Source organism: Euleptes europaea, chromosome 7 (assembly GCF_029931775.1).
Source record: "Euleptes europaea isolate rEulEur1 chromosome 7, rEulEur1.hap1, whole genome shotgun sequence".
In the NCBI taxonomy this organism is placed as follows: Eukaryota; Metazoa; Chordata; class Lepidosauria; order Squamata; family Sphaerodactylidae; genus Euleptes; species Euleptes europaea.
In genome coordinates, this window is record NC_079318.1 from 85185135 (window position 1) to 85199160 (window position 14026).

The 14026-nt window shown below is 46.3% G+C and overlaps 1 protein-coding gene across 1 annotated transcript in view; it reads right to left on the reverse strand.

Moving 5' to 3' along the window:
- The window catches only part of IQGAP3 (IQ motif containing GTPase activating protein 3), a 54117-nt gene that overhangs the window by 25059 nt on the left and 15032 nt on the right, over nt 1-14026 (reverse strand). The window contains exons 11-20 of the mRNA XM_056853179.1: nt 13017-13104; nt 12154-12317; nt 10386-10546; nt 8165-8289; nt 6859-7022; nt 4713-4803; nt 4072-4239; nt 3262-3404; nt 1688-1858; nt 91-174 (exon numbers count right to left, since the gene is read on the reverse strand). Of these exons, the coding sequence (XP_056709157.1) occupies nt 91-174; nt 1688-1858; nt 3262-3404; nt 4072-4239; nt 4713-4803; nt 6859-7022; nt 8165-8289; nt 10386-10546; nt 12154-12317; nt 13017-13104 (1359 nt within the window). The remainder of the gene's footprint in view (nt 1-90; nt 175-1687; nt 1859-3261; nt 3405-4071; nt 4240-4712; nt 4804-6858; nt 7023-8164; nt 8290-10385; nt 10547-12153; nt 12318-13016; nt 13105-14026) is intronic.

A 14026-nucleotide genomic window follows, 5' to 3' on the forward strand; every position in this document is an offset into this window, starting at 1 on the left:
GGTAAGGCAAGAGGTATTTCTGCCACCGGATCAAGAGATATCAAAAGAACCACCTCAAGGCAATCATAAAACAATCTCCTGAAGGCCTACCTTTGCCACAGCATCTGTGTTCTCCCTCAGATACCGCAGTCTTTCCAGGTAGCTCCGCCGCTGTCGGAATCCACGCCAATAGGCCTGTGAGCACAGAGCAGAGGAACTGGCGTCGCATAAGGGCTTCAGAGTGGGAGTTGTGGAAACTTGGCTTCAAATCCTGCCTCAGCTTTATATCAAATCACGCCATCAGGGTATGCCTAGCCTTTATAGTCTCCTCCACCTAGAAGCCATTCCCACATTTTTATCCCGGCCTTCTTCCAAGGAGCTGAGGGTGGCCTGAATGTTTCTCCCTTCCTCTCTTTGATTTTCATGACAGCCCTGCTTGGGAGGTCAGGCCAAGAGAGAGTGACGGGCCTGAGGTCACCCCAAGAGCTTCAGGGCTGAGTGGAGATTTAAACCTAGGAGTCCTCACCCTAGTTCAACTACCATACTGGCTGTCAGATCAAGGAAGTGTTTTTCTAGGTCTATTATCTGAAGGTATGTGTGAGGGGGGGTCAGACTTGGAACCTTCTGCCTAAGAAGAAGAAGAAGAGTTGGTTTTTATATGCCGACTTTCTCTACCACTTAAGGGAGATTCAAACTGGCCTACAATCAGCTTCCCCACAACAGACACCCTGTGAGGTAGGTGGGGCTGAGAGAGGTCACATAAGAACATAAGAAAGGCTCTGCTGGATCAGACCAAGGCCCATCAAGTCCAGCAGTCTGTTCACACAGTGGCCAACCAGGTTCCTCTAGGAAGCCACAAACAAGACGAGTGCAGCAGCACCATCCTGCCTGTGTTCCACCGCACCCAAAATAATAGGCATGCTCCTCTGATACTAGAGAGAATAGGTATGCAGCATGACTAGTATCCATGCTAACTAATAGCCATGAATACCCCTCTGGCTTCGTGTGTAGGAGCGGGGAAACAAATCCAGTTCACCAGATTAGGCGCTGCCGCTCATGTGGAGGAGTGGGGAATCAAACCCAGTTCTCCAGATCAGAGTCCACCACTCCAAACCACGGCTCTTAACCACTACACCCCTGTCATAAAATTTCACATTTATATAGTACTAGCACTTCATATACACTATCTTGTTGTAAAGATTTAAAATAGCCTTATAAGGTAGGCCAGTGTTAATGTCTGTATGTCACACACGGGAACCTCAGAGAAAGGGGCTACCTTCAATGCCTCCTAAGGAAATCAGGGCGGATGCAAAATTCAAACTGAGGTACTTAGCTCATAAGGTAGCTATCATCATCATATTTTATTACGGTTGTTGATCAAACACTTAGATTTTAAAATTACCTTTACATACCCATTTCAATAGTATAAAACCGATACATTACAGTTAAGCACCAAACAAAATATTAATCTTTAAAATAAATATCACTGCTAAGAAAGGTAATTTTAGGCTCACAATGGAAAAGAACATCTTTCCATTTCTGTTTAGGTTTCTAGAAACTGTATACTATTTTACAGAACTTGGCCACCTGTTTTGTTACCTGTGGAAATTCGTCCTTAAGGAGGATATCAACTCTGTGGGGTTCAGAAAAATCAGTAGGATAAGGTAGCCAAAGTGTATGTGTGTGGGGGGCAAGAACCGCTTCCTACCTGGATTTTAATAGCAGCCGGAATCTGCTTTGACAAGAGGCGCCAGTGCGCTGCAAAGTCCTGCCGGACGAGGAAGCCCCTCATGCGGGCCTGCAGCTGGATGACCAACCGGACGTTCGATTTCCAGAGGCGTTGCCGATCATGGGCGGCCGTAGCTCTGGTGATTGCATGCTGCGGCGAAGAGACAGGTGGGGTCAAAAGGAAGGACGTTCTGAACAAAAGGGCAGAAAGAAACGGGCTGCGGTCCTGGGTCCTTAGCTACACACCAATGATGCCAATCACGTGAAGAGCAGCCCTTAAAAAGTTAGGTCGTAGCTGCCCCTGAGGCCAGGTGGAAAGGTTGCAGGAGACGAGAGCGCTCCTGGTCTCCCTTGTTCATCTGGGTTTAGCTGATGGCTCATTTAAGAGTTATGTTATTCTTTCTCCTTTCCCTCTAAACCTCTAGCCACAAAAAGAAAGGTAGCATAAGCATAGATAAGCAAGACCTTCCTGGACTTTTATTTGTTTAAAAAGCTTCTAGCCCACCTTTCGCCCTGAATAGGACTCATCAAAAAAAAAAAAAAAAAACTACCAAATCGAACAATACATGTCCATAAACTAAAATGGCCACTGAAAACTGCTCAGTCTGGATAGTGACAGTCAGCACCAACCAGCAGGAGAGAATACCCAGGAAGAACTGCTCAGAAGAACACAGGAAGGCGTGTAGATTAATATTGGGAGAGGCAAGAGATTCAGATTCACCTAAAGTCAGATGTTTCTGGTCTTGCATGCTGAAAACGCTTCCAGGATGTTAGAAGCTTCTCTCAAGCATGAAAAGTTCCACTGACCATTACAATCAAAGCATACCTTCAGATAGGAGGGTAGCATCAAACAATAGTACCAACAAAAAGGGAAGAAAAACTCAGCCTAAACTAGACAAAAAACCCTAAAAGTTGAGCTGAAAGGTATAACAAAATAATGATATCATTTATTATACAGTGTACACAGAAGTAAAAACACTGGGCCTTATATACAGGCTGATCAATTAACCACTACACCATGCTGGCTCTCCATTTAAATGGATTGTATATGGTTTATTATAGTAGCAGTTTATGATGTGAGCCAACCTGAGCCCGACAATGGCCGGGGAGGGGCAGCACACAAAATAAATAAATAAATGTTGAGAATCTAAATCAGGGGTGTCAAACATAAGGCCCAGGGGGGCTGGATCTGGCCCCTTGAGAGCCCTTATCCGGCCCGCAAGCCAGCCATGGCAGCTGCCCACCCCCGCAGGTCCTGATCTGGGCTGGCAAGGCACGGCCTGGTCCAACCAAGTGACATTTATGTCATATCAGCCCTCATAACAAATGAGTTCAACACTCTTGAGATTCTAAATTATTTCCTGGAATGGCACTGGACTCAAGATATTGCCAGCAACGGGATTCACCAGGACTGTTTGGATAACCAATATTTCTTCTCTGGGTCGATTAGTGCCTTCAAATTCTTGTACACAATTTTAAGTATGTAACCATTTAAAAAATATTGGTGTGTTCCAAACCAGACTGCAAGCCAATGTCAGAAGAAGAGGGGCACACCTGGATTTCCTCACGGCTGAGATGCGTTGGATAAAGGACACAGGGGTGTGGCGGATCCCACAGGCCTTCAAATGTCTGCAGGCTGAAATAATACTCTGCTCCGTCCTTCAGCTTGTGTTGGACCCAATGGACTTTTGCATTCCCTGCATGCCAAATAAAATTAAAAAGAAGAAGAGTCGGTTTTTTGTATGCCGACTTTCTCTACCACTTAAGGGAGACTCAAACCGGCTTACAATCACCTTCCCTTCCCCTCCCCACAACAGACACCCTGTGAGTTAGGTGGGGCTGAGAGAGTGTGACTAGCCCAAGGTCACCCAGCTGGCTTCATGTGGAGGAGCAGGGAAACAAACCCAGTTCATCAGATTAGCCTCCGCCGCTCACGTGGAGGAGAGAGGAATCAAACCCGGTTCTCCAGATCAGAGTCCACCATTCTTAACCACTACACCACAGAGTCAATCCATCACTTTCAATGTTGCCCATGCACCATCAATGTTGCACGCACACTTTCGGTACAGTGGAGGATCTTGTTTTGCACCGTTTGCGGAAGGCCAGGAGAGGGGGATCTTTCCCGACCTCCCCAGGCAGGCCATTCCACAAGGTGGGGGCCACCCCGGAGAAGGCACATGTACGGGCAGTTGTTGATTTTGCCCGTTTGCAGGTTGGCACCTGCAGAAACCCCTGCTGACATGAGCGGAGTTGTCGTGGCGAGGCATAGGGAGAGAGGCGGTCCCGCCACTCTATCCACTACACCACACTGGCTCTCTGGGACCAGCTCAATGAGACACTCCTCCAGCCCCAATCCACTGTTACCTGATGGTTTTTTGGCAGCCATGATAGCACTCAACTGTGCCTGATAAGCTCCGGCACACTCCATCACCACACCACACAGAGACACGTCTGGATTCCGCAGCACCCTGACCGTCTGCGCCGCATTTCCTTCTTTGATGGCTTGATTAATAGCAGCGATGCCCAGAGCCACTGCAGAAGAGAAAAAGGGGGAGAAGCTAGAGAAATTTAAACATTGCATGAATGTACAGCCTCATGCTAAATAACTGGAAACAAATCCTTATTTCATGATGAATAACCTTTGGACTATAATGTGTCATGAATAGAAAACGATTTAAACTATCTTGCGATAGATTTTTTTCTCAGAAAGCATTTTATTTTTAAAAAATCCAGTTTACATTTTTTAAAAATCGGATTTAAATTTAAAAATCCAATTTTTAATTTTTTTAAAAAAAGAAATCATTTATTTTTATCCCCCCTGCCATTTTCAGATTCATCAGGTCTAGCCAACTGCTGACCAAGTTTACCTCACACTCTTGCTATTCTGCTTGGTACCATCTCCCCCTCGCATTCAGACTTCTTGTAAGGGCAGGATCAGAAACCAGCAACACCTTTCAAGCAGGCAGCTCAGAATTAAACCAGTGAAGCCAAAATGGCAGTCATACTTCTCTTTGCTGCTTCAGAGTCCTGGTTGGCTTTGAAGACGCCCTCCTGAATCTCTTCCCACCACAACATGGCTCCAGCATCCCCACTTGCCTAGGACAGAAGAGATGAAGATTACCTCAGAATCCCATTGCGGGTGAGACTGGCTCTGGGAAGAAGGTCAGCGGTTACTCTTGTGGAAGATAAGGAAGTTTAGCGGCTACTTGTAACCTCTGCAACGTGCCAATGAAGGCTTTCCACAGCATCTGGCATTCAAAACCCTGCTTGACTGCTTCCTAGAAACATCTGTCTGCCCTCTGTCGCAAACAGTATGCTGGACCAGATAGTCCTTCAGCCTGATCCTGCAGGGCTTTTCTTATGCTCCTCTGTGCATAAGATGCTGAGGGCCATCTCAAAAACCTTTAAAAAGAGAAGCAAGGTTGTGCAGCTCTTTGCCAGATGAAGGAGCACAGAAGATAACCCTTCACATCCTTCCACCTGAGGCCTTGGAGAGAGAGCCATAACTTAGCGCTAGAATACCTGTTTGGTATGCAGAAGAATCCAGGCTTAGCCCCTGGCATTTCCTGGAGCAGCTGCTTGAAAGCATCCTTCTACGCCCAAGAGCCCCTGCCATGCACAGATGTTCACCCAACCACCACCTTCCTTAACATCTCCATTAACTTGATTATTAGTTTGGGGGGGATTCCTGCTCACTAACTCGCTCTTCGTTTGCACCTGCGTTCTGGTTGCCCCCACCAAGAAGCACCATTTTATGCATTATTTATTAATATTGATTATGGATATTTGTGGGGCTACTTTCATTTTTAATTTTCATTTTTGATTTATTTTATGTAAATGGTTTTAATGTATATGTGGAATCTAATTTGGTCCAAATTTTGTAAGCTGCTCTGAGCCCAGTTCTAGCCAGGGAGAGCAGGATATAAGAATAAAAACAAACAAGCAAACGTCACATGACCAGACAAACCAGTCGTCTGATAAAGTACAAGCCATCTTGACATGTGACAGGGTGGAACACAAAGCTTACTGGTAGGGCACATGCTCGCATTGAGAAGGATCCAAGCTGAATCCACAGCCCCTCTGGTTGAAAAGGGGCTGGGAAAGACTTACCCTGCCTTTCTCCACAATGGGAACCCAAAGCAGCTTACGGAGTTCTCCTCTCCTCCATTTTATCCTTACAACAACCCTGTGAGGTAGGTTCAGGCTGAGTGTGACTGGCCCAAGGTCACCCAGCAAGCTTCTATGGCAGAGTGGGATTCAAACCTCAGACTCCCAGATCCTAGTCCAACACTCTAATCAGTACACTACACTGGGTTGAATCCCTGACAGTTCTCGTTAAAAATCCTAAATGCATAAGAGGGTCTGGAGGGCTGTTACCAGTCAAAATTGACAATACTGAGGCAGCTGAGCCAAAGATCCAACTCCATATAAAGGCAGAAGAGTTGGTTTTTATATGCCTACTTTTGCTACCACTCAAGGAAGAATCAAACCGACTTACAATCACCTTCCCTTCCCCACAACAGACACCCTACGAGGTAGGTGAGGCTGAGAGAGCTGTGACTAGCCCGAGGTCACCCAGCTGGCTTCATGTGTAGGAGTGGGCAAACCAACCCAGTTCACCAGATTAGCCTCCACCACTCATGTGGAGGAGTGGGGAATCAAACTGGGTTCTCCGGGTTAGAATCCGCTGCTCCAAACCACGGCTCTTAACCACTATACCACACTGGCTCTCATAGGTTTCATAACACTAGTTTGGTAACCCAAGGGACATCTGTCCCACCCAACACAGGCAAACTTCGTCTAACCGCCCCCTTCTAGTTTGTCCTCATTAACAACAGTTTATTTTGCTTCCATTAATAGCCTTGATTCATCCACACGACACGGAGATAGATTGCTATGGATATGCTATCCGATTCCTAAATGCTGCCTGGCCCACGCCAACCCGATCTCGTCAGATCTCAGAAGCTAAGCAGGGTCAGCCCTGGTTAGTACTTGGATGGGAGACCACCAAGGAATACCAGGGTTGCTGTGCAGAGGAAAGCACTGGCAAACCGCCTCTTGTTCATCTCTTGCCTTGAAAACCTTATGGGGTCGCCGTAGATCTGCCGCAACTTGATGGCCCTTTCCACCCAAACGTCACCCTCTTCCTACCTGTGCTTTCTGCTTCCGTGCACGGAGCAGAACGTCACGGTACCGCCGAGCATTTGGGAGCATCACGTCGCACAGACCGGCAGATGGCAGCAGCAGAGCAGTGAGCGTTTTTTCCGAACTACCCTGGTCCAGCGCATCGTTGATCAGTCGGACGGCAAGGACTTCTGTCAGAAGAGAGAAGGCAGGAAGAAGGGCGGTATTTCGGCTAAGCCAAGCTCTGCAGAGAGCGGGGCAGCCAAAACCTAGCTGCCCTGAACTGAAGACGCCTGCTAACATCCAAGGCATTCTGACAGCCCAAAACAGACTAAGAGGTTTAGTAAGTCCCTTGTGGGCTACGGTATGTGCTGGACAGGCCGCACTTCACTTATACTGTGCAGTTTAAGAAGAAGAGTTGGTTTTTATATGCCGTCTTTTTCTACCACTTAAGGGAGACTCAAACCAGTTTACAATCACCTTCCCTTCTTCTCCCCACAACAGACACCCTGTGAGGTAGGTAGGGCTGAGAGAGCTCTAACAGAGCTGTGACTAGCCCAAGGTCACCCAGCTGGCTTCGTGTGTAGGAGTGGGGAAACAAATCCAGTTCACCAGATTAGCCTCTGCCGCTCATGTGGAGGAGTGGGGAATCAAACTCTGTTCTCCAGATCAGAGTCCACTGCTTAGGGAAAAGGAGTGCACTCATTTGGTCCTGTGACTGGCAAAGGCCCCAACCAATCCGGCACGGATTTACATGAGCAACGGCTAATCAAAGGCTCTGCCACTCTAGAACTCAGAAGGTCAAATCTCCCCAAATCCTGTTTGGGATTTACACTGGCATTTCCCAGCCCTGAAGAAAGGAAGTAGGAATAGGCAAGCATGAGTCCTATAAGGAATCCTCCATGTAGACAGTTCCCCACAAATGTATTATTTACGTCATTTATATCCCGCCTTTCTCCCCCATGGGAACACAAAGCGGCTTACATCGTTTTCTTCTTCTGCATTTTATCTTCACAATAATCCTGCAAGGGGATAGGTTAGGCCAAGTGAGCGCCTGGCTCAGGGTCACCCAGTGAGCTTCTGGAGCAGAGTGGGGATTTGAACCTGGGTCTCCCAGATCCTAATCCAATACTCTAACCTCTACACCACACTGGCTTTATCCATCACGGAGACCAAGGTGACCATGTGAACTACTTTTTGGACTCCCTCACTCCAGTCTGCATCTTTATAGCACTCTTCCAGCCCTTGCTGGCATCCATTAACTAATAGGGGCTGTATTTTCAGCGAAACAAGAGCTGAAGGGCCGGATTTGGGAACCTTTGTGATGACTTACTGTTGTTTTCCTCTTGGACTGATGCATTCACACGGTTCACGGAAGCCTGAATGTCGTTCCAGTTCAGGAACTCGTACTTTCCATCTCGAGAGTGGCGCTTCCATTTCAATAAGTCATCAAAGTAACTGTGGAGTGCAGAAACATCAGTCTCTTTCCATTATGTACTATCCTAGGGGATACTACCTCAAGCAAAAACATGCATACCTACTAATCGCTTGCTGTAACAATTCAACACATATTTGTAAATGAAGCATCTTTATAGAACACAGAAGCATGATCCAAAAGCTTTGGTCACTAATCTGCAACGTGGCACCCATGGGCATCATGGTGCTGGCCAATGCGTTCCCTGGTTTCCACAGCCTCCCCCCCCCCATGTCTTCCCCAAAGTGAAGAACCCTGGCTTTCCTTAACCTTGTTGGACCAGGAGATTGCTTTAAAAGAGGCCAGGAGGCATCACCTCCGTGCCCGCAGGGAACACCTGTTAGAAAACAGATGACTCCATCGTAAGAGAATGCTTGGCAAGCCACCTCCCAACGTTTTGTGATTGGCCAAGGCCCCCATGGCAGCCATTTCCAGGTTGTTCCCACCCAGCAGCCATTTTGTGATGTCAACCACTCTTTGTTCTCAGAATTCCAGTAGGGCCTACAGGCTCATCACATGAACACACATGAAGCTGCCTTATACTGAATCAGATCCTTGGTCCATCCAAGTCAGTATTGTCTACTCAGACCGGCAGTGGCTCTCCAGAGTCTCAGGCAGATGTCTTTCACATCACCTACTCACCTAGTCCCTTTAACTGTAGATGCCGGGGATTGAACCTGGGACCTTCTGCCTGCCAAGCAGATGCTCTACCACTGAGCCACAGCCCCTCCCTCAAGATTGGGGTCTCCTGTGTTATCTGTTCAGATACAGGAGTTGGAAAGACCTTTTTTTGCCCGAGACCCTGGAGTGCTGCTGCCAGCTAGGTGAATATTGAGCTAAACGGCACCAATAGTACCAGGCAGCATCATGGGCTACTGAAGAAGGCCCATAGCTCAGTGATAGAGCAATTGCTTTGCACACAGAAAGTCCCAGTTTCAATCCCTGCCATGCCTAGTTAAAGCATCTCAGGGAAGAGGTGTGAGGAAAGACCTTTCCCTGACTGTGCAGACAGCATTGCGCTAGATGGGCCAGCAGTTAAACTCATTATGATAACCATCTTCAAGTACTTGAAGGGCAGTCATATACAGGATGGTCCCAAGTTGTTTTCTGTTGCCCCAGAAGGTCAGACCAGAACCAACGGGTTGAAATTAAATCAAACGAGTTTCCGTCTAGACCAGTGGTTCCCAAACTTTTCAGGCCAACGCCCCCTTGGTTCCACAAACTCCACCCCAGCGCACCCTACCCTATCCTATAAAAAGCATTACTCAAAATAGGGGTTTGCATGACTCACTAAAGAAGATATAATAACAATAAAATTTCAAAACAGTAACAATTAATTGCACATCTATTCAAAATCAAATTAAAACTTTTTAGTTGAAATTTATTCAACAAAACTGATGAACTTGATCCAATGGTACCAGCTCTTCAAAGTCTGGGGGAAAATTCTGATAGTTTCTACCAAATTTGCCAGCATGGTGCCATAGCTTGATCTATTGAAAATTAGTGAACAACACAGTTGAATGGGGCCACCTCTAACACCCCCCCTGCTGCCCCCTTGCCTCTTAGTGCCCCCCTGGGGAATACCACTGCCCCCCAGGGGGTGGTACTACCCACTTTGGGAACCACTGGTCTAGACACTAGGAAGAATTTTCTAACAGTTAGAGCAGTTCCTCAGTGGAATAGGCTTCCTCAGGAGGTGGTAAGCACTCCTTCCCTGGAGGTTTTTAAGCAGAGGCTAGATGGCCATCTGTCAGCAATGCTGATTCTGTGACTTTAGGCAGCTCATGAGAGGGAGGGCATCTTGGCCATCTTCTGCGCATGGAGTGGGGGTCACTGGGGGTGTGGGGGGGAGGTAGTTGTGGATTTCCTGCAGTGTGAAGGGTGTTGGACTAGATGACCCTGGCGGTCCCTTCCGACTCTATGAGTCTATGATTCTAAGGCAGCTTCAAGTGTTCGTGTGTAACTTCAGTTGGCAACTGTGACCCAGGCAATGAAAAAGACCATGTCAGAAGGTTTTGTTTTCAAACCCGAGCCCTTCTGTCTCCTGTTGAGCTGATGACAACTCTGAATATTTGCTTACCGCTGTAAGTTGCCATCTTCTACCTCAGACAGACCTAAACTGGTGCTGACCAGAACCTTCCAGAAGGTGCTGGGGTTTCCATGTTCAAGGGCTTGGTTGACAAGGGCCACTGCAGACAGCATCTCCACGGCAACAAACAGTTCCTCTTGGACCAACTCACCCTGTCACACAAAAACAGGATATTCCTAAAGGCCTTAACTTGTCACTCTTCTCTGTTTTTTTATTTATCAAGATTATTTGATTCCACGGTTTCCCAAAAGCTTGTATCTCGTCAATGAAACGAGAGAAGAATTTACATTTTGAATAATTTATTCTGATATTTGTTCTAATTTCCCATCAATTATATTTAATATAAGTGGCCAGCAGGGAAGGGCAAGGATTTGCATGTGGCGATAAAACCCCATTCAGCATGGCTTCAGCAGTATGGACTAGAAACTTTCTCTTATTCGGTTGATGGATCAATTTGATTTCCCCCCCAATGCAGAACATTAACAACAATCACCTCCCTCTTCTAGATGCAAAAAAGTAAAGTAAAGTTGGGAAGTGAGACATCTGAGCGGTCAAATAGCAATCCCTAACTTTCTCAACTACAAATGAAATATTTTAAAGCCTTTTGAAAATTAACCAAACTGATCCTCGAACTGTCAGCGGGTTTCATTCTTAATGCTAATTATACAACAGAGAGGTTCCACCAGGCCTATGGTTGAGGGCAGCGATGGTTAATTCCGCTTCTTTACCTGGCTATGAAGCCACAATACCGATTTTAAAGGTGTTATTGGATTTTGGGGTTTTAATCTATGTTGTAGGTTTTATTTATCTATTATTTTGGTGTTTGTATTTTAACGAGAATGTTATTGGAAATTGTCACCTTGGGTATGAGCCGCCCTGAGCCCGATCGTGGTCGGGAAAGGACAGGTTAAAAATATATTTTTTTTAAAAAAAACTCATTGTAAAACGTGATTGGTCGACTGCTATTGAGAAACCAAACCGCTTCACAAAATTGTACTAAATTATTATAACTTTTTGCACAGTTTATCTCGATATGGACCATTCACCAAGCATCTCTGCTCTTCTGGTTTCCATCCTGGAGCATCAAGGCTAGTAAACTGTTACAACATTTTTAAAGGATTAAATTAAGCAAAGTAATAGGAACCACAAAAAAATATATTTTTTAAAAAGACAGCAGACGTGGTCTTTCTGTCTTTATACACCTTTATTCACTGCTTGACTTCAGGACAGGGTATATTTTAACCCCTACTTAATCCCCACAACAATCTTGTGAGGTAGGTTAGGCTGAGTCATGGTGGGGTGGATCTAAGTGTCCTCCAGGTGGCCTTTCTTCAGAGGAAGAGCCACATAAATCAGAGGAAGGCTCCCTAGGCTGGAGGAACGCTTCAAACGTTGCTCAGTGGAATGGTAGGGGTAAGACTCACCCTAGTGACTGGCAAGAGGTCACTTGGGGTGCTTCAGGGCAGAGTGGAGATTTGAACCTGGGTCTCCACAAACCTAGCTGAATGCTCTATTCATTCCACTGTACTAACTCCACCAGTTTAGATACACCTGCAGTTTCAACCAATGGGTACTAGGAGAAGCTTCACCACCTCGTTCCTGACGCACAGCCCTCCTGCCCACACTAACACGACTCACTCAATGAACTAAGACAGTCTGCCAGCTTATACAGTCATCCTCTTGGCCATAGGGAATATTTGACAACATTCAACCAACTGCATGTCAACCCAAGGCAACCCTGCCCACCGTTTTCTCTCACCTGTGGCTGCTGCTGTTGCAAGATGGACAATTCCTGCTGGTAAAGGCAGGCGGCACAGGGGAAGATCTCCGGCAGCTGAGCCTCTGGGTTCATTAGGGCCCGTACAGTCTCTTCTGCTACCCCTCTCCGAATGGAGGAGTTGATGTGCCTCATAGCCTGTACCACTGTGTATGGTGGAGGGATTGTTTAGAACAAAATGGAAGATGGATCAGCAACGACTAGGAACAAAAGGGTACCCAGAAATTTCGCCCCAGTGTTTTCTTTGAGGAAATTCTCTCCGGCCGCTAAACTAATTCTGGTCTGTACACACAGTAGAATGAGAAGGTAGAACTTGAGTTCAAACCATCATTTTTATCCTGCACTTCTTCCAAACGGCTTAGGGCAAGGCCAGGAATATGAGTCTCCTTCCTCAGATGGTAGAGTGAGCGGTATCATTTCATACTGCGGGGGAGGAATGGCATTTTTTATATAGGAGACCATTTTTTAAACTCCCTGCAAGTAGAAAACTAGCATCTAAGGGAAGGATGCTAGTTTTCTACTTGCAGAGAGATGTTTTTGAAGTGGGGAGCATTTAAAATTGTGCTTCCCCATGTGAAATCAGAAGTACTACTGCTCATTCTACTACCTTGAAACTGTATCACCTTGTGGTTACTCTTGCCCTGTGGTTACAGCCATGTGGTTACGGCCAGACCCCACAAATTGCAATGGAGGTTAAATCTGGGTTTGAGATGTAACCACTTTAGACTACAGAAAAGTGGCTACCGTGATCAAATATTCCCTCATGTAATAAAACTGCATACACTTAGGGCCAATGTCCCATGCCTCTCTATGCAATCCTGAGCACCATATACATCTCCACTCACCAGCACGTTCCTGATCGCCTCTCTCGTTGGCTGCATAAATCCCAGCCTGTATTTCCTCTTGCTCAAGCAAATCAATATAGCCCAGTTCCTGAAAGACATCAAAGAGGGCTTTTGACAAAATTAATAGAAACAGAGGTTGCCTGAAAGGATGACAATTTAGCCAGCGGAACTCACTGCAACAAGACTGGGAGGTGTTTAGGCATTTCATGAAAAGCAGATGAAGGCCAAACAAGGTAATTGGCCAAGCTAATATATTGCTGGAAATTGGTAGAACTCCATCCCTATCACTTTGGACATCGGAGGAAGACAACAACAATGGCCTTTAAAACATTTGGTAAGGAGAACTGGTACTTTTAGGACTCCAGCTCTGGACCAAGACACATTTGGTTGGCAACAACAGGGAGTAATCTCTTAACATTTAGGGGTGCCATGTGCCTGCTATCAGCAGGCAAACCCCCACTGATGCTCCCCACAGCATGGAAAAGGTGGTGGTATGGCAATCGGCAATGCTCAGTGCAGCGATGTCACTTCCAGAAGTAACATCACTGCGAATCCCCTCAAATCTCTATGGTCTTTTCCACAGAGTTGGGGAAATTACTAGAGCATCAAGTCATATGGTTACATCATTTCTGGGTCTCCACCGAGAACCGACATCTTCATGTCAAGCAGCACTGGTTTGGTAAATCTTCTCAATGCCCCATAATCTCCCACCAGTAGCAAGTTAAGGGCTGGCAACCCTACCTCCAGCCCATCTCAAGGTTATCATAACTGGTATGAACTTCTGGCTACAGTTCAAAGTACTGATCTACAAAGACCATAAATGGCTCACGTCCAAAGTACTTAAAAGACCACCTTCTCCCTTACAAGGCTAATTGTGTAGATCATCGCAGGAAGTTCTGCATGTTTCTAGTCCCTGACACTGCAAATATACATTTCCTTCTGATATCAGAGAAGCCAGAAGGGGTGGGTGGAATAAGATTTCTAGCTGTTGGGGTAGGACGTCATGGCCT